This window comes from Ruditapes philippinarum, unplaced genomic scaffold (assembly GCF_026571515.1).
Source record: "Ruditapes philippinarum isolate M1 unplaced genomic scaffold, ASM2657151v2 ctg1728_1_1_1_1, whole genome shotgun sequence".
NCBI lineage: Eukaryota > Metazoa > Mollusca > Bivalvia > Venerida > Veneridae > Ruditapes > Ruditapes philippinarum.
Window position 1 is genome coordinate 228,217 of NW_026855921.1, and position 24,493 is coordinate 252,709.

General features: G+C 34.0%; 1 protein-coding gene and 1 long non-coding RNA gene across 4 annotated transcripts in view; one reads left to right on the forward strand and one right to left on the reverse strand.

The window, feature by feature from the left end:
* Positions 1 to 24,493, reverse strand: part of LOC132744808 (protein unc-13 homolog D-like) — a 333,410-nt gene that overhangs the window by 97,443 nt on the left and 211,474 nt on the right. For all 3 annotated transcript variants that reach the window (XM_060733589.1, XM_060733587.1, XM_060733588.1), the window contains one exon: positions 7,281 to 7,349. In XM_060733589.1, the coding sequence (XP_060589572.1) occupies positions 7,281 to 7,349 (69 nt within the window). The remainder of the gene's footprint in view (positions 1 to 7,280; positions 7,350 to 24,493) is intronic.
* Positions 3,910 to 4,925, forward strand: LOC132744806 (uncharacterized). The gene is made up of 3 exons (XR_009627748.1): positions 3,910 to 4,047; positions 4,497 to 4,682; positions 4,907 to 4,925. It is a non-coding gene; the product is annotated as an uncharacterized LOC132744806 (long non-coding RNA).

Here is a 24,493-nt window from a genome sequence, read left to right on the forward strand (position 1 = left end):
GTAAATCTAAGTTCAAGGGGGGGGGGGGGGGGAGCATTTTTCTGGAAATAGTCAAGCTAGAGTATTGAACCATCTCCCAAATAATTGATTTGAGTGATAATAAGACACATATAATTATAAGAAGTTTAAAGTAGAAACATTAAGAAATAGAGAAGTTATAAAAAAACATTATTTTTTAAATTCTAAGTTCAAGGGGTGCAATTCTGATAAATTTTGTGCTAGAGTTGTAAACATTGCCACATATGATGTGTTTGATGATCAGAAAGAAGTAAATACCTTTTGAAATAAAGAACTTATAGTGAAAAAGCGTAAAAACTTGAACAAAGTCGCCGAAGCTTGGTGAGTACTGGACAACTCTCAACATACTCCCTATAGTAAAGATTAAAATCATATGTATTATCTCCAGACTGCCATCTTTCCATATTTTAAGTTTCAAAATAATGTTTTCACTACTTTTTGAGTAATCACAAATATTGTTATATTTGCCATATTTTAAACCAAACAACCACATTTTTCAACAGAGAGAGAAAAGAAAAAGATGTGCATCTCCAGACTGCCATCTACACATATTTCAAGTTTCATAAAATATTTTCAGTACTTTTTGCGTTCTCACTGGATTCAGTTTATGTGTATATTTACCATATTTTAAAGCTATTTGTTGCCATAGCAACCAAAGTTGTTAACATAGGGAGGAAAGAAAAAGATGTGCAAAACCTCTAGACTGCCATCTACCCATATATCAAGTTTCATAAAAAATATTTTCAGTACTTTTGCGTTATCATTGGATCCAGTTTATGTGTTAAAATAGCCATATTTTCAGTCTATTTGTTGCCAAAGCAACCAAAGTTTTCAACATAGGAAGAAAATAAAAAGACATAATGCAAAAGTGCATAATCTTCTCCAGGAGGTAGGGGTGCAGGTGTTGTACTTGACATATCATCTTATTATTGTGACTATTTGTGCCAAATTATTTAAAATCCCTTGAACTATGAAGAAGTTCTAGATCAAACACAAAATATACACTATAACAGACTATGTTAATTTTCGTCCTCTAAGTATGAACCTTGACCTTGGAGGTAGGGACGCAGGTGTTGCTCATAACACATCATCTTATTATAGTGACTATTTGTGCCAAGTATTTTCAAAATCCTTTGATCAATGAAAAAGTTATGGACCGGACACAAAATATACCCTATAACATACTATGTTAATCTTTGACCTCAAAGTGTGACCTTGACCTTGGAGGTAGGTGACTGGTTGTTGCACATGAGACATCGTCTCATTATTGTGAACAATTGTGGCAAGCATTTACAACCCGTCCCTAGATTTGCCACTACTTGCCAGCTATTTCCACTGAAAAGGGTGGCATTAAGTGTAAAAAAGGTGGCATTAACTGGAAAATGACAAATTTCCACTCTTTTTCCACTGTAGTGGCAAAATTGCCACCAATGCCACTATCCTTTGGTGGCATTTAGGTGGCATTGAGTGGAAATTTGAACATAGACTTTTTTATGGTGGCAAAAGGGTGGAAATTGGTGAAAAATGAAACTTATTTTATTTTGAAGGTGGAAAATGAGTGGCTTTTAGAGGAAAAGTGAAACTCTAACTATTTTCTGGGTGGCAAATAGTGGAAAAAAACTTAGAAATTTTTTGTGAATAACTTTTAGTCGAAAAGGGAAACTCTTAACTATTTCTGGGTTGTATAAAAATGGTGGAAAAAACTGAGAAAATCTAATAATTGTGCATTGCAGGGTTTAAGATTTATTTAAGTCAAAGCTCCAAACTGAAATAAATCTGTTTATAGTTTGTACTCTACCAAAGCATCAAGTGAACTTTTTTGTCAAAAATATAATTTATTGAAGTTGAACAGTTAGAAAATTTTATCAGAAACTCATATTTCTTAAACATACTAGAATGCCATGAACACAATTTACAAAGTCACTGCCTCACAGTAACGGTATGATAATTCCAAGCTGTAAAGTAGCAGGAAAAGACACAGAAATTGGACGTAAAATCACTTTTCCAGCGTTAAACACATATAATTATGATCAGGAAAAATAGAAAAGTATGGGGTTACTTAACTTCCCATTTTTTATGGCAGTACTTTTCTTTAGGGATGTAAAATTTGACTTTCAAGTCAAAATGTTTATGTTCCATTCTATGCTTGTAAAATAAAATTACGGCTTTTAAAGTGTACTTTGTTTTTTAGTTTATAATCTGTACATTAAATAGTTGAAATGTTCTTCTATGCCCAGAAAATGCATATCTCTGCATAAAGTTTGTTGCTTCTTCTATGATATTTAATGTCAATCTTGAATAAAGTTTTTGACTTTTGTCTTTTCTTCTAATTGACATAATAAATTGTCTCTTCAATATTACTTTAAACTGATATCTGGTGAGTACTAACACTTTTCATGTAATGCTAACAATAATTAAAGTGAAAAATGCAAAGGGCAATAACTCCAAAAGTATGCAAAGAATTATGGTTCTTAAACACAGCACATTACTCAAAAAAAGATCTATATCTGTGAAGTTTCAAATTAATATCTCCAGTACTTTTTAAGCTTAATGATCAAGACAAAAAATTAAGCATGGAGAAGTAAAAAAATGGCAATAAACCCCAAATATGCAATAAAAAGTTATGGTTCCTTGGCATTGTAACTTCTCATAAATGAGATTAAGTTATATGTGGAGTTTTAAATTATTGTCTCTAACATCTTTTGTGCTATTTTTCAGAGGCTTTAAATCTATTGTAAAAATTAATGTGTGAAAAGTAAATAAGTCATAATGTCTGATAAAATTTCTTACAATCAGGAAAAGTAAATACTAGCTAGTAAATACTGCATCCTCTAAGATTTAACAACACAGCATACATCTCAGATCTGAATAAAACTACTGCCCTCTATCTAGTAATCTATGAATGGGGGTTAATAGTTTACTCATTGCTGACCAGAATGTTCCATTTGATTTTTTTTGGGAGAGGCAACATTATACATGTTTTATGTAGAATTTGTCTTAAAATAGCATCCTTAATTATCTTTCAAAAGCTTATTTCTACTCAATCTATTTAGGTATTAGATATAGTTATACATTCAAATGAATGTAAAAATAAAATGATGGGTGCTATGGTTTTTTTGGAAAATCCTCACAATTTAAAATTATAATGGACTGTCCATGCAGTTACACCGTTGTAAAGTTTGAATTCAAAGGAATTGAGGTCAGTTTAAAGCTTGCAAACACAAAAAGGAAATTATTGATATTGTAGAATTCTGGAGATATTTTGTTTAAAAATGTAAGGGTGCATATTTTTGATTTCTCAAAGAAAAAACATTTAAAGTCTATTAGCGTGGTAAATAGAAATGAAGAAATTTTAACTGAAGTGTGAATGTGTAGACAAGAAGATAATCAGCAGAATCATTCCCAGTCAAAAGTTTCAGGTAAACAACTTTTACATACAATAATTATTGTTAATTTATGCAGAAATGTTAGTTTTTTGACAGTAAAAATATGAAGTGGTATTGTAATAAAATTGTGTTTTATATTTGTTTTGTTTGTAACTTGACTAAAAAAGAAAGCTGCATGTACAATGTACATATAAAGAATGTAGGAATATAAAGAATGTAGGAAGATCTTCATCATTTCTTAAATACAATATGTTAGAAATTTTAAGTATGAGAAAAAAATTATAGAAATTAATCAGTAAGTACAATATCATTATGTACAATATTACATCAATCAAACTATAGATAACCTGAGGTACCTATTACTACAACTTTCATGCTATAAACAATTTTCCTTGTGTTTCACATGTCAAGCAGATTAACAGTAACTGATTTATTAGTAAGTTTCATTCCTTCATTGTTGTAATTCAGCTTTCATGGTGCAGTAGATATATAGCCATAACTAGACAGTCTAGAGTAACATTCTATTAGGAGAATGACAGTTCATAATAGAAACAGCAATTAAATAAGAATTATTATTTTGCAGACACAAAGCAATGAGGAGCAGCCTGGAGCAACACATTTGATCTTCAGTGGCTTTACAAAGGTATCTTGTTAATTCAAAGTTATTTTAGAATTAATAGGAAAGAAGTGTCACAGTACCCAATAAGACACTTTTTCAGTTCTTATAAATATAGCTATTAGTCACTATTTACAAAACCTACTTTAATTCAAACTCTTTATGACACTTTAATTTGCATTTACATTTTGTTTTTACAAATTTTAGAGTTTTTGTACATTTTAGCTTGAAAATTTTATCAAATATTATCCTGATGAAGGTTCGTTAAGAACTGAAACTGGAAGATTATTAATTACTCAACCTGCACTGGTGTTGATGTGTTGTATTTCTTTATTTCTTTCTTATTTTAAAATTTTTGAGTTGTAAACATATAAACCAAAGGTCTTATAAAAAGTGTTTCATTTTCTGTCTTTACATATTAGATATTGATAATCATTTCTGTCTTTACTTATTTGATATTGTTAATCATATTTTAGGACCAAGTGATGGCAGAACTAAAGCCATATGCCTCAAAAGAGAAAGGTACAGCAAAGCTCTTCAGAATGCTATTCAATATAGAAGAGATTAAAGGCCGCTCATTGTTTGGTATGAGGAAACGGAACAGAGAGAGTCTGACGCCAGACCTTCTCGTGCAGACAAGGCAAAACTTAAGTTCTTGGAAGGTAACTAATGAACTGAATGATATCATTTTGATTCTGCGTATATTTTCTGCCTTGGAGTAAATAAAGAAAAGTCTGATTCTTCCACGTCTGCAGTGCTGTTTTTTAAAGTGTTCTAATCATATTCTATGCACTCAAATTGAATATAGAAATATCCAATAGTCATATAAAAATGTAAGCTTATGTTTTTAATTATTGTATTAATCATTCATTTTTTTTTGTTTTAGATTGTGCCCTCGAAAAGTTTGCCGACAACCTAAAGGACTGAACTCAAAACCGTCCAGGAATAGCAAGATAAACTGAAGAAAATAAATGGACTAATGTTTTGCTATTTTTTGAGACAATATATAATTTCATATGGAGAAACATTAAAAAAGGATTATTTTAAAAATTTGTTTGTTTTCATTTTAGGGTACAGGGTGACTTTCAAAGCAGTTTCAGCTATATTGCACCCACAAGGTGGAAAATTTGCTGAAAGGGTGAAAATAGGTGGCATTTAAGTGGAAACTGAATTTGCCACTATCTGGTGGCAAAATGGTGGAAAAGTGTCTAAATACTCCACCAATTTTCCACCCTTATGGTGGCAAAAGGTGGAAATAAGTGGCATTTGGTGGAAAAATAAGTTTGCCACTCAATATTGGCATAATGGTGGAAATTTGTTCTAAATACTCCACCAATTTTCCACCATTATGGTGGCAATAAGTGGAAACAAGTGGCATCTAGTGGAAAATGAGTTTGCCACCCTAAGGTGGCATAATGGTGGCATTATGGTGAAAGTTTGTCTAAATACTCCACCAATTTTCCACTCATTGGTGGCATTTAGTGTAAAAAAGGTGGAATTAACTGGAAAATTATATAACATCAGTCCTGCTCAAATTTTTCACCATTTTCATGATTTGGGTGGCGTTTTGGTGGCATTTTGGTGGAATTATTGGTGGAAAATTGTCTAAATACTCCACCATTGAAAAGGGTGGCATTTTAGTGGCAAATCTAGGGACGGGTAAATCCCTTCAAAGATAAGAAAGTTATGGACCGGACAAGACATATACCCTCAAATAGACAATGTTGACCTTGAATGAGCAAGTGCGACCTTGACCCTGGAGGTAGGGGTCTGGTTGTTGCGCATGACACATCGTCTTATTATAACAAACATTTGTGCCGAGTTATTTCAAATTCCTTTAATAAATGACAAAGTTATGGACCGGACGCGAAAGTGTGACGGACGGACAGACGGACCTACTTACGAAATAGTACTTATGTGACTTTTCCTTTGATCTTTTTAGCCATTTTTAGTCACACAAGGCTTAAAAAAGACACACAAGTAAAAACAGAATGAATAGGATCAAAGAGAATTTACTGTTACCCATTGTTCTTCACACAAGTACCTCTGGGTTTGTACGGACAGACAGACGGAGCCTATTCCTATATCCCCTTTTTTCCTTGAAAAGGCGGGGGAAAACAAAGGGCAATAACTTTATAATTACTCTGGACAGAGTTATGGTTCTTGTACAATGCACTAACTCTTATTGTGCTTGGCCATTGTATGAAGTTGTTTTGAATTCAAACCAGTACTTTTCAAGTTTTGCCCCGGACAAGGAAAAGTATCAAAGGGCAATAACTCTGTAATTTGTCAAAATGGTGTTATGGTTCTTAAACACTGCACTTCCTCTTAATGTGCTTGACGATTGCATGAAGTTGTGTTGAATTCCAACAAGTAGTTTTCAAGTTATGCACCAGACAAAAAAAAGCAATGGAAAAGTAACAAAGGGCAATAACTCTGTAATTACTTTACAAAGAGTTATGGTTCTTGTGCGCTGCACTTCCCCTTATTGTGCTGACCAAGTTGTTTTGAATTCCAACCAGTAGTTTTCAAGTTATGCTCCAGACAAGGAAAAGTAACAAAGGGCAATAACTATGTAATTAGTGAAGATGGAGTTATGGTTCTTGTGCACTGCACTTCCTCTCAATGTGCTTCACCATTCTATGAAGTTGTATTGAATTCCAACCATTAGTTTTCAAGTTATGCTCTGGACAAGGAAATTGCAACGGACCGCTGGACCGACCACAGAGTGACTCCTATATACCCCCAACATTCATTTCGGTGGTATAAATATTATACCTCATTTGCATACACTCTTCTATATTTAATATGACATCATCCAGTCCATATAATAATTATGGACAGGGTAGCCGGTCTGTATGCGATTTATGGACGGGATGACGTCATTTTAAATATAGAAGGGCATATGCAAATGAGGTATAATATACATGTATGTATATACATGTCCAATTAACAGAAAATCACTTTTAGATTTTTCGCAAAATTGATATAAAGTTTATTACATTGTGTAAACAATTGTCAATGCTTGATTTTCACATTTCTTTTATTTAGATAGTCACAAATACATACAAAGCTACCAATTGCAAATATTTAGTTTCATTCAAATACTTTCTACACACAAACAAGTAAGCATTACAATGACAGAGAAATATTAAATGTTTTCAATACTTTAATTATGTACTATCAATAAATTTCACCAGGCCCATCGTTGAATATATCTGCTGTCCCCCTTTTATGCTACATGATAAATTTTAACTTACACAGGAAAAGCAGGACAAGACATCTACAGATGAATGTGAATATTTCACTAGATTTGTCACCACAACAACCTGCAAATATTAAATGAGAAAAATGTGCAGCAGTAGTTCATTTGCATATGTACTATTGCCTTGGGCAATAATCTTTCAATGCTACTGCATCAAATTGTGTTTAATCCTAAAATGATGATTTTAAAGTGCTATCAGAATCTTTAGGGCATCAGATCATGCAGATTTTAGGATCATTAAACTGAAACCTTAATTTTACCTACAAAATCCTGTGCTGCAAGGTAACACATGGCCAATCAGTTTTGAAGTCAACCTTCAAAAACAAAAACAAACTCTGTACATCACATTTTTCTGGCCACTTTGACATATTACAAGAAACAATATACACACTGCATATATTCCAGGGCCTTAATTTTCCCTTACCATAATATCAGAAGTTTCCTAATGACATCATGCACCTATATCAACAGGTGGGAAACCAAAATAATTGTGTTTAAAAATGACAGTCCATTAAGGTCATACGAATGTTGGTCACATAAAGGTGTACCTGTAAATGTTACATCTTGTTACAAACATATGGGATTATTATTTACACCGAAACTTTCTCGGTCTTAAGCAAAAGCCAAACATGCTGCACAAGCCAAAAAATCTATTTTTGCTTTTAAATCCTACCAGAGAACTTTTGGATATTTTTCACACAATGAATATTTTAAATTATTTGATTCAATGGTCAAACCTATTCGCACTCATGGAGCGGAAATATGGTACTGAATATTCGGACATTTTAGAGCAAGTTCAGATTCAATATTGTAAAAATTTCTTCTGTAAATGATTGTGTAGGTTTAGGAGAATGTGGTAGACTTTCATTGTGTATTGATCATCATATCAAATATATAAAATACTGGATCAAACTTTTATGTATGTCTGATAATGCATATAGATATCCAAAAAATTCTATGTTGAAACAACAGGATAGTGTATGAAGGATTGGGCATCTTCTATTAGAAATTTGTTCTATAGACTTATTTGGATTTGCTTGGTTCAATCAAATTATTGGTGATACATGTACGAGGGTTGTCCAAAAAATTTGTGCACTACATTTATTGTCGTGAGAGTTATTGATAAAAAGGCATGAATTATATATCACTTGAAGGGGAAATCTGTCTAAAGCGTGTGTCTATAAGCTTATAGCTTCCTACACAATCGAACTAAAATAAATTCTGTATAAACCAATAGAGGTCATCTGCTGGTCAAAAACAATCATCATACCAAGTTTGAAGTTCCTCGGCCTAAGCATTCTTTAGTTATCACTCGGAAACCATTTTTACTTACAAGGTCAATGTGACCTTGACCTTTGATCCTTTGACCCAAAAATCAATAGGGGTCATCTACTTGTCATGAACAATCATCATACCAAGTTTAAAGTTCCTAGGCCTAAGTGTTCTTTAGTTATGACTCGGAAACCGTTTTTACCTACAAGGTCAATGTGACCTTGACCTTTGACCCCAAATTCAATAGGGGTCATCTACTGGTCATGGACAATCATCACACCAAGTTTTAAGTTCCTAGGCCAAAGCGTTCTTTAGTTCTCACTCGGAAACCATTTGGTCTACGGACCGACCGACAGACAAATGCAAAGAAATAGAAATGTGATGCACTTCCTCTCAATGTGCTTGACTATTGTATGAAATTATATTGAATTCCAACCATTTGTCTTCAAGTTATGCTCCGGACAAAACAAGCAATGGAAAGGTAACAAAGGGCAATAACTCTCTAATTAGTCAAAATGGAGTTATGGTTCTTGTGCAATGCACTTCCACTTATTGTGCTTGACCATTGTATGAAGTTGTTTTGAATTCCAACCAGTAGTTTTCAAGTTAGGCTCCGGACAAGGAAAAGTAACAAGGGTAGAAACTCTGTAATTAGTCAAGATGGAGTTATGGTTCTTGTGCACTGGCACTTCCTCTAATTGTGCTTGACCATTGTATGAAGTTATATTCAATTCCAACCATTAGTCTTCAAGTTATGGTCCGGACAAAAGAAAGCAATGGAAAAGTAACAAAGGGCAATAACTCTGTAATTACTTTAGATAGAGTTATGGTTCTTGTGCACTGCACTTCCCCTTATTGTGCTTGACAATTGTATGAAGTTGTTTTGAATTCCAACCAGTAGTTTTCAAGTTATGCTCTGGACAAGAAAAAGTAACAAAGGGCAATAACTCTGTAGTTAGTCAAGATGGAGTTATGGTTCTTGTGCATTGCACTTCCTCTCAATGCGCTTGACCATTGTATGAAGTTATATTGAATTCCAACCATTAGTCTTTAAGTTATGCTCCGGACAAGGAAAATGCAACGGACAGCTGGACCAACCGACCAACCAACCGCCGGGAGACTCCTATATACCCCCCCCCCAAACTTCGTTTCGGGGGTATAAAAACTGAAATTGAAAAAATTGAGTATATCAAACAATGACTAGTTTTGCAAAGTTTACTCATCTGATGCCTTAGTATTCTCGACAATGCCACCAGCAGTGGAACACTAAGTCTTGTAAAATACTATTTTACCTCTTTGTTTTTTCAATGTTTTCTTTTCATCTGTGTGTGTGTCTGGGGGGGGGTATATAGTATTAACTTTGTCCCATCCAATCTTGGGAACCGGTAGAGATATTAACTTGAAACTTAGCACATCAAACCAATCACAATGCAACTGTCTGTGTCAAGTTTCATAACTCAGTTATTTAAATGCCCCTTTTCAATTTAGATTTTAAATATCCCCAAAAAATACCAAAATGGCTATGAACACAACAATCCTGTTCCTTTCTGTTGACCAGACTGTCCTTGACCTTGAGTCATAAATAACATAATTCATTGACTTTCAAGGTTTAAATTATTGAATTTTGCTATTATTTTCCTTAAACTGGCTAGAAATTTGTTATTTATGAACGGGCTGTTTTCATATTTAGACAAAATGAAACTACCTTTGACCTTGACTTTGAAATGACCTTGACACTGAAGGTGTAATTATTGAATTCTCACTGTTTTTTTGCTATGATTGGCAGTAAAACTTTGCTATTAGTATGAGGGATGTCCGGAAAGCACATATACTTCATTTTTTATTGTATAACAATACATATGCTGTACAAATTTTGTCAGCATCAATGTACATATCTAGCGCACACAATTATCAAAAAATACTGAACTGTGATTTACATTTGTATTTTAACAGATAAGGTCAATCACTGGGTAAGTTTTCAACTTTTGAAACAGTTATATAATATTCAAACCTTTTTTTAAGAAAAATCGAAATGTGATTCTACCCTCCTGACTCTCCTCTATATTACCCATTTTTGTATTGGATTTCAATGCAGTCTTCATTGAGATCGATATTCTTTCCGTCGTTGGTTCTAGTGTGTCCAAAACATGCAATGCATATTAAGAAAATGTCAGTTAATGGACTCAAAATACAGTGATTTTACGAAATCTCACCACAGACCAATGCTTAACATTTGAACAAATAATGATTTAAACGTTTATTGAGATTTGGCAACAAACGAAGGAATTGCATTTGAGCTCCATATGAGATGAAGAGATCCATAAGTGCATGATATAAAAATAAGTCAAAGACTGAAAAGGACGGGTTGCATTTGTATACTACGATAAGAAGTTGCTGAGAAAACTGTTACAAAAATTTCCTACCATTAACCATCAATGTCGAAAATTTAACTAAGTCGACAAACAGGAAGTGGATGAGCGACAGACCTGAAATCAAATCCCACAGACACTGTGGGACCACGTGTCAATGCTGTATGCCAAATATCAAGAGGTTGTGATAAGTAGTTGCTGAGAAAACTGTTACGAAAATTTCCTACCATTGACCATTAATGTCGATAATTTAACTAAGTCGGCAAACAGGAAGTGGATGAGCGAAAGACCTAAAATCAAATCCCACAGACAGTGTGGGACCACGTGTCAAAGCTGTATGCCAAATATCAAGAGGCTGTGATAAGTAGTTGCTGAGAAAACTGTTACGAAAATATTTTCTCCACCCGCCCACCTGCCTGCCGCCCGACATTCACCATACTATAACCCGGGTTTGCACCTGTGCAACCCGGCCAAAAATTAGCAACATAATTACGGATCACTATCTTTTGTGTATCATTCTGTTATAAAACTATCATCCGAAATAGACAGATTTTCACGAGACAAGCTTAAATAACATAGTATCCATAAAGAAAGAGATAAAAGACATTCTGCATAAGTTTTGAAAATACATAGATATGCTGGGAATGCCTTGCTTATTTTGATTTATTGACATCATATGCAGTGCAATCATTCCCTTTTAATGCCATCAAGTATTGTGTAATCACTAAATTATGCATCATAGGGGAGTAATGTGAAGCGTTGAATTTGTTATGACGCTGTAAGAAAGTTAGTGATAAACTATTTGATGAAGCTCAAAGAAACTTTGCATATTTTTTTTCCCATCAAGGAACGTCATTGCATATTATCTACATGGTTCACTTAGTGCAGTTATAGGCTGATCAAGCTCCGAAAAAACTCCATAATGGGTTAAACTATCAGCAACAGAAACAAAACTTAGTAACAAGTACCTATAGTCACAATGATAAGATGATATGTCATAACATAAATTCCAAGTTCAATGGGATATAATGCTGGAAAAAGTCACACTAGAGTTATGGACCTTGTCACACAACATGTGTGTAATGGTAAGAAATATACATTTGAAGTTTGAAGAAGATACCTTAAAACGTAAAAAAGTTATCATAAAGAAAATTCTAAGTTCAAAGGGAGATAAATCTGAAAATATTGCTTCAAGAGTTATGAACCTTGTCACATAAGATCTGGTTTATGATAAGAAATATGTATTTGAAGTTTGAGGTAGACCCCTTTAAAACTAAAGAAGTTATAGTAAAAAATTACATTTTTCAAGTAAAAAAATCTAAGTTAATGGGAAAATAAATCTTGCAATATTGCTGCTAGAGTTATGAACCTTGTCACATAAGATGTGGTTAATGATAAGAAACATATATTTGATGTATTAAGTTGATCCTTTTAAGAAATAAAGAAGTTACAATATTTTTCAAGGAAAATTCTTAAGGGGAGATAATTTGAAAATATTTGTGCTAGAGTTATGAACCTTGACACATAAAATGTGGTTGATGGTAAGGAACAAAATTATATTTGAAGTATGAAGTTGATCAAGTTGATCGCTTAATAAATAAAGAAGTTACAGTAAAAAATATTATTTTTAAGGAAAATACATGTACTAAGTTCAAGGAAAATAAATCTAAAAATATTGGCACTAGAGTTATGAACCTTATCACATAAGATGTGATTGATGATAAGGAACATATATATGAAGTTTGAAGTTGATACCTTAAGAAATGAAAAAGTTATAGTAAAAATATTTTTTAAGGAAAATTCTAAGTTCAAGGGAAGAGTAATCTGAAAATATTGGTGCTAGAGTTACGAAATTATCATCCTTTCAAATATGAAAAATATCAGTCAGAAATACAGGCTGTTTTAGCAAATGTATAGAAATCTATTATTGGCCTTCTTGACAATCACCAAACCAAATATGAAATACATCTGTCGATAAATTAAGACTCTATGGGCAAAAAAATATCTATTTTCAGCACTGGTGACCTTAACCTAACTGACCCTTAACTCAATCCAAAGGAAGAACACTATACAAATTATCTTCCTACCAAATATGAAATACATCTATCAATAAATAAAGGCTATATGGGCAAAAGTGTAAAAATCTATTTTTACCACTGGTGACCTTGTCCCACTGACCCCTACCTCAATCAGAAGGAAGAATACCATGCAAGTTATCTGCCTATCAAATATGAAAAACATCTGTCCATGAATAAAGGCTGTATGAGCAATAGTGTAAAATCTATTTTCAGCATTGGTGACCTTGACCCAACTGACCCCTCCATCCGAAAAAAACAAGAACCGGTTGAACCGGGTGATGTTCCCCGAGAAGGTTTTGGGGACACAGGAAAGTATAAAAAAAATGAACAAAGGGCAAAAACTCCAAAATAAAGGCAAGGCAGAGTTATGGTTTTTTGCACTGCACTTCTATTTAATGAGATCTATCTATCTATAAAGTGTGGTGATAATATCTTTTATAGTTTCAGAGTTATGTACCAGGTAAAATTCAAAGTGTAAAAATGAACAATGGGCAATAACTCCAAAATTAGACAAGGCTGTGTTTAGGTTCTTTAGTATTGCAGTTCTATCCAATGAGATATATCTACCTACAACGTTTCATGTTGATATCTCTAATAGTTTTATAGAGTTATGTCCCAGACAAAAGTCAAAAAGTAAAAATAAACAAAGGGCAATAACTTCAAAATAAGTCTAGGCAGAGTTATGGTTCTTAAGCACTGCACATTCTTCCCAAAGAGACATATCTACCTACAAAGTTTCATGTTGATATCTCTTATAATTTTAGAGTAATGTTCCGACAAAGTTCAAAGTGTCAAAATGAACAAAGGGCAATAACTCCAAAATTAGGCAAGACAGAGTTATGGTTCTTTAACAATGCATTTCCAATCAATGAGATAGTATCTACCTACAAAGTTTCATGTTGATATCTCTTATAATTTTAGAGTTATATCCCGGACAAAGTTCAAAGTGTTAAAATAAACAAAGGCAAATAATTCAAAAATTAGGCAAGGCAGAGTAACGGTTTATGTGCACTGCACACCTACTCAATGAGATCTATCTACCTACAAAGTTTCATGTTGATACCTCTTGTTGTTTCAAAGTTATGTCCCAGACAAGAAAAGCAGACTGATAGACGGATGGAGGGAAGGACAAAGCAGAAACTATATGCTCACCCTTTGGGGAGCATAAAAAAAAAAATATTCCTACCAAATATAAGAGACATCTGTCAAAAGAATAAGGTTAACACACTTGTAAAAGTATAAAAATATTTTTGACATTGGTGACCTTGACCAAAATGACCCCTAACTTAACCCAAAGGAAGAGAACCTCCCTTAGCAGTTTGTATTAAACATGAATGGCATCAACTTAAGAAATAACATCGGCCTGAGAGGTGTATATCGGTTTGGAGTTTTGATGCTTAGGAATTGACCACGAAGGCCGTAGGCTTGAGTGGTTAATTTTTTCGCATCAAAACAACAAAATCGGTGTTAAATAGCCGGTAAACACCTCTCAGGCCGATGTTATTTTGATTCTATCACGGTAAAATAAGGAAGATCACTAATGTTATTTTTTCAAGTGGAAATAACTTCCGGTGCCGATTTTCGTATAACGCTGTTCGATTTTCGCACCCTACTGTTGCGAAAGATATAGAAATTATTAAACAAAATAAATAATATGAAAAAAAACGTTATTTTATCAAGTTTTCAACAATAAAAACTTACGTCGTATTGTGTTTACATCAGTGCCCCATTTATCATTCTTGTATGTATGAAATAATGTCAGCTTGTTTATGAATGAGTTGTTTACTTACGATGACGTCATTACACTGCTTACGGATTGGCGCCGTTTTGTCAAAATATTTATTAACTGATTATGGATCTAATATGTGGCGTTAGTATATGTGAGATCTTATTTCGGTATTGTATGAAAAGAAAACATTATAAGAACTAAAAATATAAATAAAAAGGCTTTTTATTGTTGCTTTAAAAGGCTACGTAAACAATATAATCGAGGGTGAAAACATAAAAGCCGCATATACAAGTAGTCCCTAACCAGTGTTTATTGGCAGTTTAACACCGGGTTTTTTTCCTTCTTTGTCTTAAGTGACAAAATCACATGGAGTGATAGAATTAAAAATAAAGGCTGTATGAGCAAAAATGTTTAAATTTGTTTTTTACACCAGTGACCTTGACCTTACTCCATAAAAAAATTTAAGGACCATTTAAGGTATCCAGCTACCAAATATGAAAGATATCATTAAATAAATGAAGTAATTATTAGGAGAAATTTAAGATAAATCCAACTTGCCGGAATAGGCTAACCATTAAAGGCCTTATTTTCAAAGTGATAAAAATGGAAATACCTTGGAAAAATGGATGGCACAGTTATATAAATTGGCAATATCATGTACTTTGTATTGATAAGTAAGTGTGGTAATTATGAACCTATTTGTACAGACAGAACTTAAGATATATCCATCTTGCTGTTTTAGGTTAACCAATTATTCATTTTCTAAGTGCTGAAAAGGGCAATAACTTAGTAAAAATGGAAGCCATAGTTATGTAACTTGCCCAGGTCATGTACATTGTGTTGATAAGTAAGTGTGTAAAGTATGAAGCCATTAGTATAGGTAGTACTTAAGCAAAATCCAACTTGCCATTTTAGGTTTACCTCATACGGACAGACAAACGGACAGATAGTTCAATTACTATATGCCCGGGGGCATAAAAAAGTGGGTTATGTAAATTTAAGCTAAATATTTCATATAAAAATGAGAGAAAAAATCCACATTTTCACTTGCGGACATTACAGTTTTTCACTTCCCTTAACAAACAAAACCACTCTTAATATCTTCTATGATGGATCATAATGGGATCTCCTTACTACTCTATAAATACATTTATTTAAATTCGAGAGAAACCTGTGTGATGGATGGCATTTCGCACAATAAACACTTAAAAATACGTATTGCTCAGCAACATTCCTGAGTCTCCGTAGATGACCCTAAGCCTTTTTTAAAATTGATTTGCGGTCATTAAATATAACCAAAACGCCTCCTTATTGGCTAATTCTTAAAACCTCCTTTGAAGAGTTACGCACTATTTTAACTTAAGTTTAAGAAAAAACTTACAAACGTTTTGTGGAACACATTTACGATTTATGTAAGTTTTAACGTAAGCTTAAAGTAACGAAAATACTTGTGTAAAACTTACAAAATGTTAGTAAAACTGGCCCCTGGTATGTAACTCTTTGCATGTTTTTAAAGAACCTAACAGATCTTAACCGCATTGAATGGATAAGCATAGCTCATAATGTCATGGTCATACATGTAAAAATATCACTAAACTTATTTTGGGCTTTATAACTATTATTTCAGTGGGAACTACAAATCATAAAAGCACTTTCATAATTGGTTTCGTTTTCTTCTTTTTTTCCAGGAAAATGGTTCGTTTTCAAGGCACAAAAAGCAAAGGCTTTAAATTATCAAGAATAAAACGTCACATGTATCGTGAAAAAAGGACATCATCGGCACTAACATCTCTGTTTTCACCTTTTAAATTGTCCCCATGTGTCAAAAGACTATCAGACTCCAAAGTCCAAGAATTCACCAGCAAGAACACCTATTATTTTTTCCGACTCAAAGAAAAAAAATGCTTATTCAATTCTCAACTTTTCAGTCTCCACAGAGTTTAGAGGCTCATAGGGAAGACTGGGCATGCCTAACTATGTTGCCTCTTTAAACAAGAGCCGGTTGAACCGGGTGATGCTCCCCGAATAGGTTTTGGACACAGGAAGGTATACCTCTTGTAGTGTCAGAGTTATGTCACAGACAAAGTTCAAAGTGTAAAAACAACCCAAATGTTGTGACATTGTCTCAATATGGTGATCATTTCTGTGAAATAGTTGTAAAATCAGACTTCAAATAAGGAAGTTATGAGCTAGACAGGATTTTGCTGCAAGGTCATGCTGTGACCTTGACCTTCAAGGTAGCTCCCCAAATGTTGCATGTGACACGTCTATTCAATATGGTGATCATCCCTGTGAAATAGTTGTTAAATCCGACTTCAAGGAACGAAGTTACTGGCCGAACGCGATTTTGCTGCAAGGTCATGCTGTGACCTTGACCTTCAAGATAGCAACCCAAATGTTGCGCGCGACACATCATCTCAATATTGTGATCATTTCTGTAAAATATTTTTAAAATCTGACTTCAAATAACAAAGTTATAAGCCGGACAAGATTTTGCTGCAAGGTCATGCTGTGACCTTGACCTTCAAAGTAGCGACCCAAATATTGGGCGCGACACGTTGTCTTAATATGGTGATCATTTCTGTGAAATAGTTTTAAAATCCAACTTCAAATAACGAAGTTATGGGCCGGACATGATTTTGCTGCAAGGTCATGCTGTGACCTTGACCTTCAAAGTAGCGACCCAAATGTTGCGTGCAACACGAAGTCTTAATATGGTGATCATTTCTGTGAAATAGTTTTAAAATCTGACTTCAAACTAGAACTGCCACTATCATGGCGTGAATACCCCCGCATACCACTTTGTCAGAATTAACAGTGGCCATTTAGAGCTCAAGGACAACCTCCCTGCCAAATCTGAGGTTACTAAGCCAGTGCATTGCTAAGTTATGTATTCTACATGCTTCAAATGTGAAAATGTCAAAATCAATACATTGCGGACAGGACATTCTTTAGCAATTGAGAAGAAAAGCTTTTTTTGTCAAGGTCCCTGTGACCTTGACCTTTGACCCAGTGACCTCAAAATCAAAAGGGGTCACCTTATAGTCATGATCAACATCCAAACCAAATATGAAGACTGTGGGTCAAAGGAATCTTAAGTTAATGGGTGGACAAACTTTTTGAAGTCAAAGTCCCTATGACCTTGACCTTTGATCCAGTGACCTCAAAATCAATAGGGGTCATCTACTAATCATGATCAACATCCATGTCAAATATGAAGACTGTGGGTCAAAGGAATCTTAATGTATTGGGCGGACAAACTTTTTGAAGTCAAAGTCCCTATGACCTTGACCTTTGATCCAGTGACCTCGAAATCAATAGGGGTCATCTACTAATCATGACTAACCTCCATGCCAAATATGAAGACTAAGGGTCAAAGGAATCTTAAGTTATTGGGCGGACAAGAAAAAACGACGGACGGACGGCCGGACGGACGTACCAAAATTTTATGTTTATGAGGCAATTGAGCTCATAAACACCACCTGGACCAACGTCCATAAGCAAAATAAGCTCATAAAAACAAAAAATAGCTCTTAATTTTAAATTTTATGAGTTTATGTTCTTTATTTAACTACGGAATGAAGCTCATAATAATCAAATGTTGGCTCGGACGGACGGACGGCCGGACGGACGGACAGCCGGACGGACGGACAAGCTGATTCCAGTATACCCCCCTTACAACTTTGTTGTGCGGGGGTATAATAATAATGAAGTTATGGGCTGGACAGGATTTTGCTGCAAGGTCATGCTGTGACCTTGACCTTCATGGTAGCGACCCAAATGTTGTGCGCGACACGTCGTCTCAATATGGTGATCATTTCTGTGAAATAGTTTTTAAAATCCGACTTCAAATAACTAAGTTATGGGCCGGACACGAATTGGGACGTAAGGACGGACGGACGGACATACCAAAATTTGATGTTTATGAGGCAAATGAGCTCATAAACACCACCTGGACCAACGTCCATAAGCAAAATAAGCTCATAAAAACAAAAAAATAGCTCTTAATTTGAATTTTATGAGTTTATGTTCTTTATTTAACTACGGAATGAAGCTCATAATAATCAAATGTTGGCTCAGACGGACTGACGGACGGACGGACAACCCGACGACTATATGCTCCCCCGAAATTTTTCGGGGAGCATAATAAAGTCTTTATTATTATTATTACTACTACTACAGAAAGCATTTACAAAGCTTAATAAAATCAAAGGGCTGGTATTTTCTGATATCACACTGTATATCTGTATGTATTTTCCTGTATCAGTTTATTTCTATATATTATAATTCATCTTGCAGGGCACCGAGATGCAACGACTGCGTTTAGATTTTTTACTACATGTATAACAGTTTGAATTTGATACATACGGAATTTTGCATGACTAGAGTTGCATCAGAAATCATTTATCTTCATTTTTCTATGACAGCCACACTTTATCCTTGCATATCGTGGCTACTTCCTTAAAAAAGACACTTAAAAAAGAATAGAAAAAAAGTTGCCTCGACTGGGACTTGAACCCCAGACCTTTCACACCCTAAACGAGCGTGTTACCCCTGCTCCTAGGGGAAGTTTAACGAAAACAGCCCGAATAAAATCAAATAATTCTAAATTTAGAATATCCATGCAGGGTTTGTAATCCTTATTAATTTAGAGGTATATTGTTCTCGATAAACCTGTTGTTTAACATTGATGTCAATAATTTAGCGAAAACCTTCTCGCCAAAACAGTCGGACATGTATATATTCCACTACTTGACAGTCAGTTTTATCTGAAGTATTCGGTAATCGACATCACTAAAAATAGCATTTTCATTGATTAAAATCATATTCATCCACGTAATTGGTGATTGTGCATTTATTGACAATTCTATAAGCCAATGCTACTTTTAAACTTGAATGCATTGTAATTTATTGAATATATACTTGTAACAAAATAAAAATAGATCTTTCTTGTACATCGCTAGTTTTAAGCTGTTTTGAGAACTACTTGTTGTTAGGTTTGTCGTGAAGCTCTGTGTCAGAGATTGAATGTCAGCATCTGCGATCAGAAAATACAAAAAGTAGCAATGAACACATAGACATTATGGATGACATGGGTTACTCCTTTTTCAAAGTGCAACCTGAGATACTTGACAATCTAGCAAAATGAGATAGTGAGATAGAACATTATGGGTAGAAGATTTTTGTACAGTCCAGTGACTCTCGTGTTTTTGTCTACGGTCACAGTTATTCATAATCTAAGTTAACTTACATAACTGCTTTATTTGAAATAACCACACTTTTTCTGTGCATTTTCTGAGGTATCGCACTGTGCATTATTGCCAATAAACCATGTTACTGTCATATAACAGATTAGGAGCATCAAGGAAAAAATCTCAATAAATGTTTAAATCAGGATTTGTACGAATGTTAAGTATCGGTCTGGGGTGAGATTTAATAAAAATCACTGTATTTTGAGTCCGTTTAGTGACATTTTCTTCACATGCACTGCATGTTTATGACACACCAGATCCCACCACGAAAAAAGTATCTTGATGAAGACTGCATAGAAATCCAATACAAAAATTGGCAATATAGAGGAGAGTCAGGAGGGTATAATCACATTTTGATTTTCTTAAAAAAAGGTTTGAATTTTATATAAAAAGTTGAAAACTTACCTTGAAATTAACCTTATTACACATTCTCATTTGGTGTTATACTTCACATCTGGATGAGCGGAAATTCACAATTACTTTTTACTGATGCTCAATTTTGAGATCCATATGTTGTTACCCCCCCCCCCCCCCCCCCCGTATAACATCTCATGAACAGAACAAGTATTGATATTAACTTGAACTTAAAATATCAATGCAATATCACAGTTTAGTCCCTTTTCATTCAAAATAGCTTTTAGAAGACAATATCTCTCTTCTTCTTTCTCCATGGTAGGGATATACTTAATACTTAAATGCATCCATGCATGAAGAAGATATGGCCCATGACAAATCTTGACATTTCATCTCTGGTTGCGCTGAGCTAATAATGAATAATACAAATGTGTAAATGTTACCGTATTGACCTTGACAATGCCAGTAAAACTGGGTCTTGTGAAGGTGAACATTTTGATGCAAGATTCATCAAATATTTTCATACGATATCTGATCTTTGACCTCTTAACGTGAGATTGGCTGCAAGGACCTGATTTTTTGTGTCAACGCATTTATTTGCCTAACAATGCTGAACAATTCTGCCAAGTTAAATCAAATTCTCTCAACATATATAGAAGTTCAGCTCTAGACAAATGGTTTTCCTTTGACCCAATAGTGTTATCTTGACTTCTGATAGATCTGGTTCATGCGCCAGACACAATATCTCTGTGAACATTTTTGTCAAGTACAACCTAAATATGGACAAAACATGAAGCTTTTTTGCCACATACATGCCAGGTCTGGTGCTATCCCATTGTGCAACACATTTTTTTAAACAAGAGGATCATTATGGACCTTATTTGCTCACCAAAGGATATGGTCTACATGACCAAGATTTCATAACAAGGATATTCCTTGTTCAACGGACAAGAATGACTCGAGCAATTTTTGTAAAGGACTACCTTATGATCATTGTTGTACAGTTTCATCAAAATCTACAAAGTGGTTGAGAAGGTATTGTTCAATTTTCTTTCATTTATAGCTCTGTTGGCGATTTTGTTCAGCAAACCTGAACAATTTTGAAAATTTAAGTTAAGTAGGACAGCCTTAGGATCATTTTTTTAGGAGATCACTAACATGTAGCATAGACCTGAGGAGGAGATGTCATTTTTAAGCTTATTTCTATTTTTAGCTGTGGTGGCCATCTTGTCAATAAAGAGACAAGAACAATTTTATCAAGTTTAGTAAAGGACCACTGATACATGCAAACCAATCAAACATATCAAAGAAAAAATTACGAGATAAATTTTGGGATAGTCAAGTTGTGGATCAAATATTTGTGCCAAAATTTTTTGATGTGTAAAATTTTTTGATGTGTAAATTTTTTTTACGTTTTCAGTCTGGTCAATTGAATACATCTTATTACAGTTATAATCGGTGGGAGTTGACAAAATTTAAACAAGAGCCCGGTTTGAACCTGGTGATGCTACCCGAATAGGTTTTCGACACAGGAAAGTACACCTCTTGTTGTTTCAGAGTTATATGTCCCTGGACAAAGTTCAAAGTGTGACAGTTCCAGAATTAGGCAAGGCAGAGTTACTGTTCTTTTCACTGGACTTCTAACGGTGACCCAAATGTTTCTGTTATCATATTCTAAAAACATGCCAAGTTTAAAGAAATTCTATAGAACAGTTTTAATTTTGCCTATATGTCTATATGAAAACTCCAGAAAAAGTCCTTAATAACAAAGTAATAGCCAAATTTATCAAAAATCAAGAATTAAATTTGAATGCCAAGATCATTTATGGGTCAAGGTAAAATTCATTATAATATGCAAAAGCAGTTTTCATTACAAATAGAGGATATTGAATGAGTGTAGTTTAATACTAAATTTATTGAACAAGTTGAATAAAATTATGCGAGCCTCTGGCGAGCATAATATTGTTTTATTCAACAAGTTCAATACATTTAGTATTGAATCTACATGAATATAATATTCTATTTATCACATAATATATAAAATAAGAACGGTAAACTGTTAAAATGATTAATTTTTAAATGATGCGCCTATAGTGTAACCCTTACATTAGTGCGCTTTAACGCAATGTTTATAAGCGCTAATGTTTTAAGCGCTAATGATGTCACGTAAAAGTGTTATTACACTAGTGTAATATCGTTTTTATTAAATGGCTTTATTACACTCCTGTGCCGCGGTTTCTCCTGTCAAGTTTTATCATAACTGGTTGAGCAGGTTTTCAGAAGAAATGTACTCAAGATTTTGTCCATGATACATCAAGCTGGATTAACAGCCTCAAACTACTGGTTGGGGACCAGCAAAACCGGACAACCACCAAACCCGGACAGCCCCAAATATGCCTAATTTGGATTTTTTTCTTTGTTCAATAGTCATCAATCTATCAGTCACTTATTACGCAACAATAAATGCACATTTTTTCTATAATTAAGTAATTAAATTTATTTCAACTTTTGTAAACAGTAATATTTTAATGTCTATTTCAAGAATGTTGACGTTGAAAATTTGGGCGCAAAGAGTGCAATACCCGACCTCTTACACTAGCATAAGCTATGATAATTTGCAGAATATCCAAAACTTCAGCATATGCTGCTGAAATATTGTATATCATGTTAAAATCAAGCAATTATCATAGTATTGCAAGCAATCCATAAGTCCCCTACCGGTTAGAACCCCAGCAACATTCTGATGGGCCATTGGCCATTCAATTATACCATTGAATGAATGAATGACATCAATGAACTTAAATCTTTTGAGTTCTAAGTTTGTTTATATCATAGTTATGCGTAAGTTTCCCTGCCAAGTAAGGAAATTATGTTTATACAACAGATAATCAAACGTCCAATTTTCTCAGGATGAATAAGTATAACAAATATTTCAACTTTCCTCTATTTTAAGTAAATTTGTTGGAAAAAACCTTGACATATTATTATGATGTGGGGTTTGAAGTAAATCCTAAAAGGAATGAAGAACTTGGGAGTAAAAAATACCAATTTCTCAAAAAAGTTCAAGGAGGGCATACTTCTGAAAATAGTCTTGCTAGAGTATTGAACCTTCTCACATATGTTGGGTGATAATAAGAAACATACATATGAAGTTTGAAGCAGATACATTAAGAAATAAAGAAGTTATTAAAAAAAACATTTTTTTCATTAAATTTCTAATTTCAAGGGAGGTAATTCTGATTATTTTTGTGCTCGAGTTGTAAACCTTGTCACATATGATGTGGTTGATGACCAGAAACTTATATTTAAAGTTTGAAGTAAATACCTTAAGAAACAAAGAAGTTATAGTGTAAAAGCTTAAAAATCGGAATCAGAAATCTTGAAATTAAGTGTATTTGTTGCCATAGCAATCAGAATTTTCAACATAGGAAGTAAAGAAAAAAATGTGCTTAATCTCCAGACTGCCATCTATCCATATATCAAGTTTCATAAAAATATCTTCAGTACTTTTTAAGTTATCGCGGGATCCAGTTTTGTGGACGGACGGACTGACGGACGTACTCACAAAATGGTACTTATGTGACTTTTCCTTTGATCTTTTTGGCCATTTTAAGCCACACAAGGCTTAAAAAAAGACACACAAGTAAAAACGGAATGAATAGGATCAAAGAGAATTTACTGTTACCCATTGTTCTCCAAGTCAGACAAGTACCTCTGGGTTCGTACGGACTTACCAACTTTTGATATTTAAGAGGCAAATCAGCTCATAAACTACACCTGGACGTAAGTCCATAAGCTGAATTTAGCTTATAAAAACAAAAAATAGCTCATAATATGAATTTAAAGAGTTTTTGTTCTTTATTTAACTACGGAATGAAGCTCATAAATATCAAATGTTGCTCGGACGGACAGACAGACGGACGGTAAACCTAAAGTCCCCTCCGGTTAAACCGGTAGGGGACTAATAAAAAGATTAAAACACCCAAGCTTTTATCTGACTTAAAATTAGAGCCATTGCATATCAGTCCGGACACATGGTACAATTTAGGTAATTTTGAAGCCCTCCATGACGGGCCTCTGATATTAGTGTCAATATAATAAAAAAAAACAAAAAACAAAGTAGTTTGTTAGTTAGGAGAAGAACCTATAAGCTA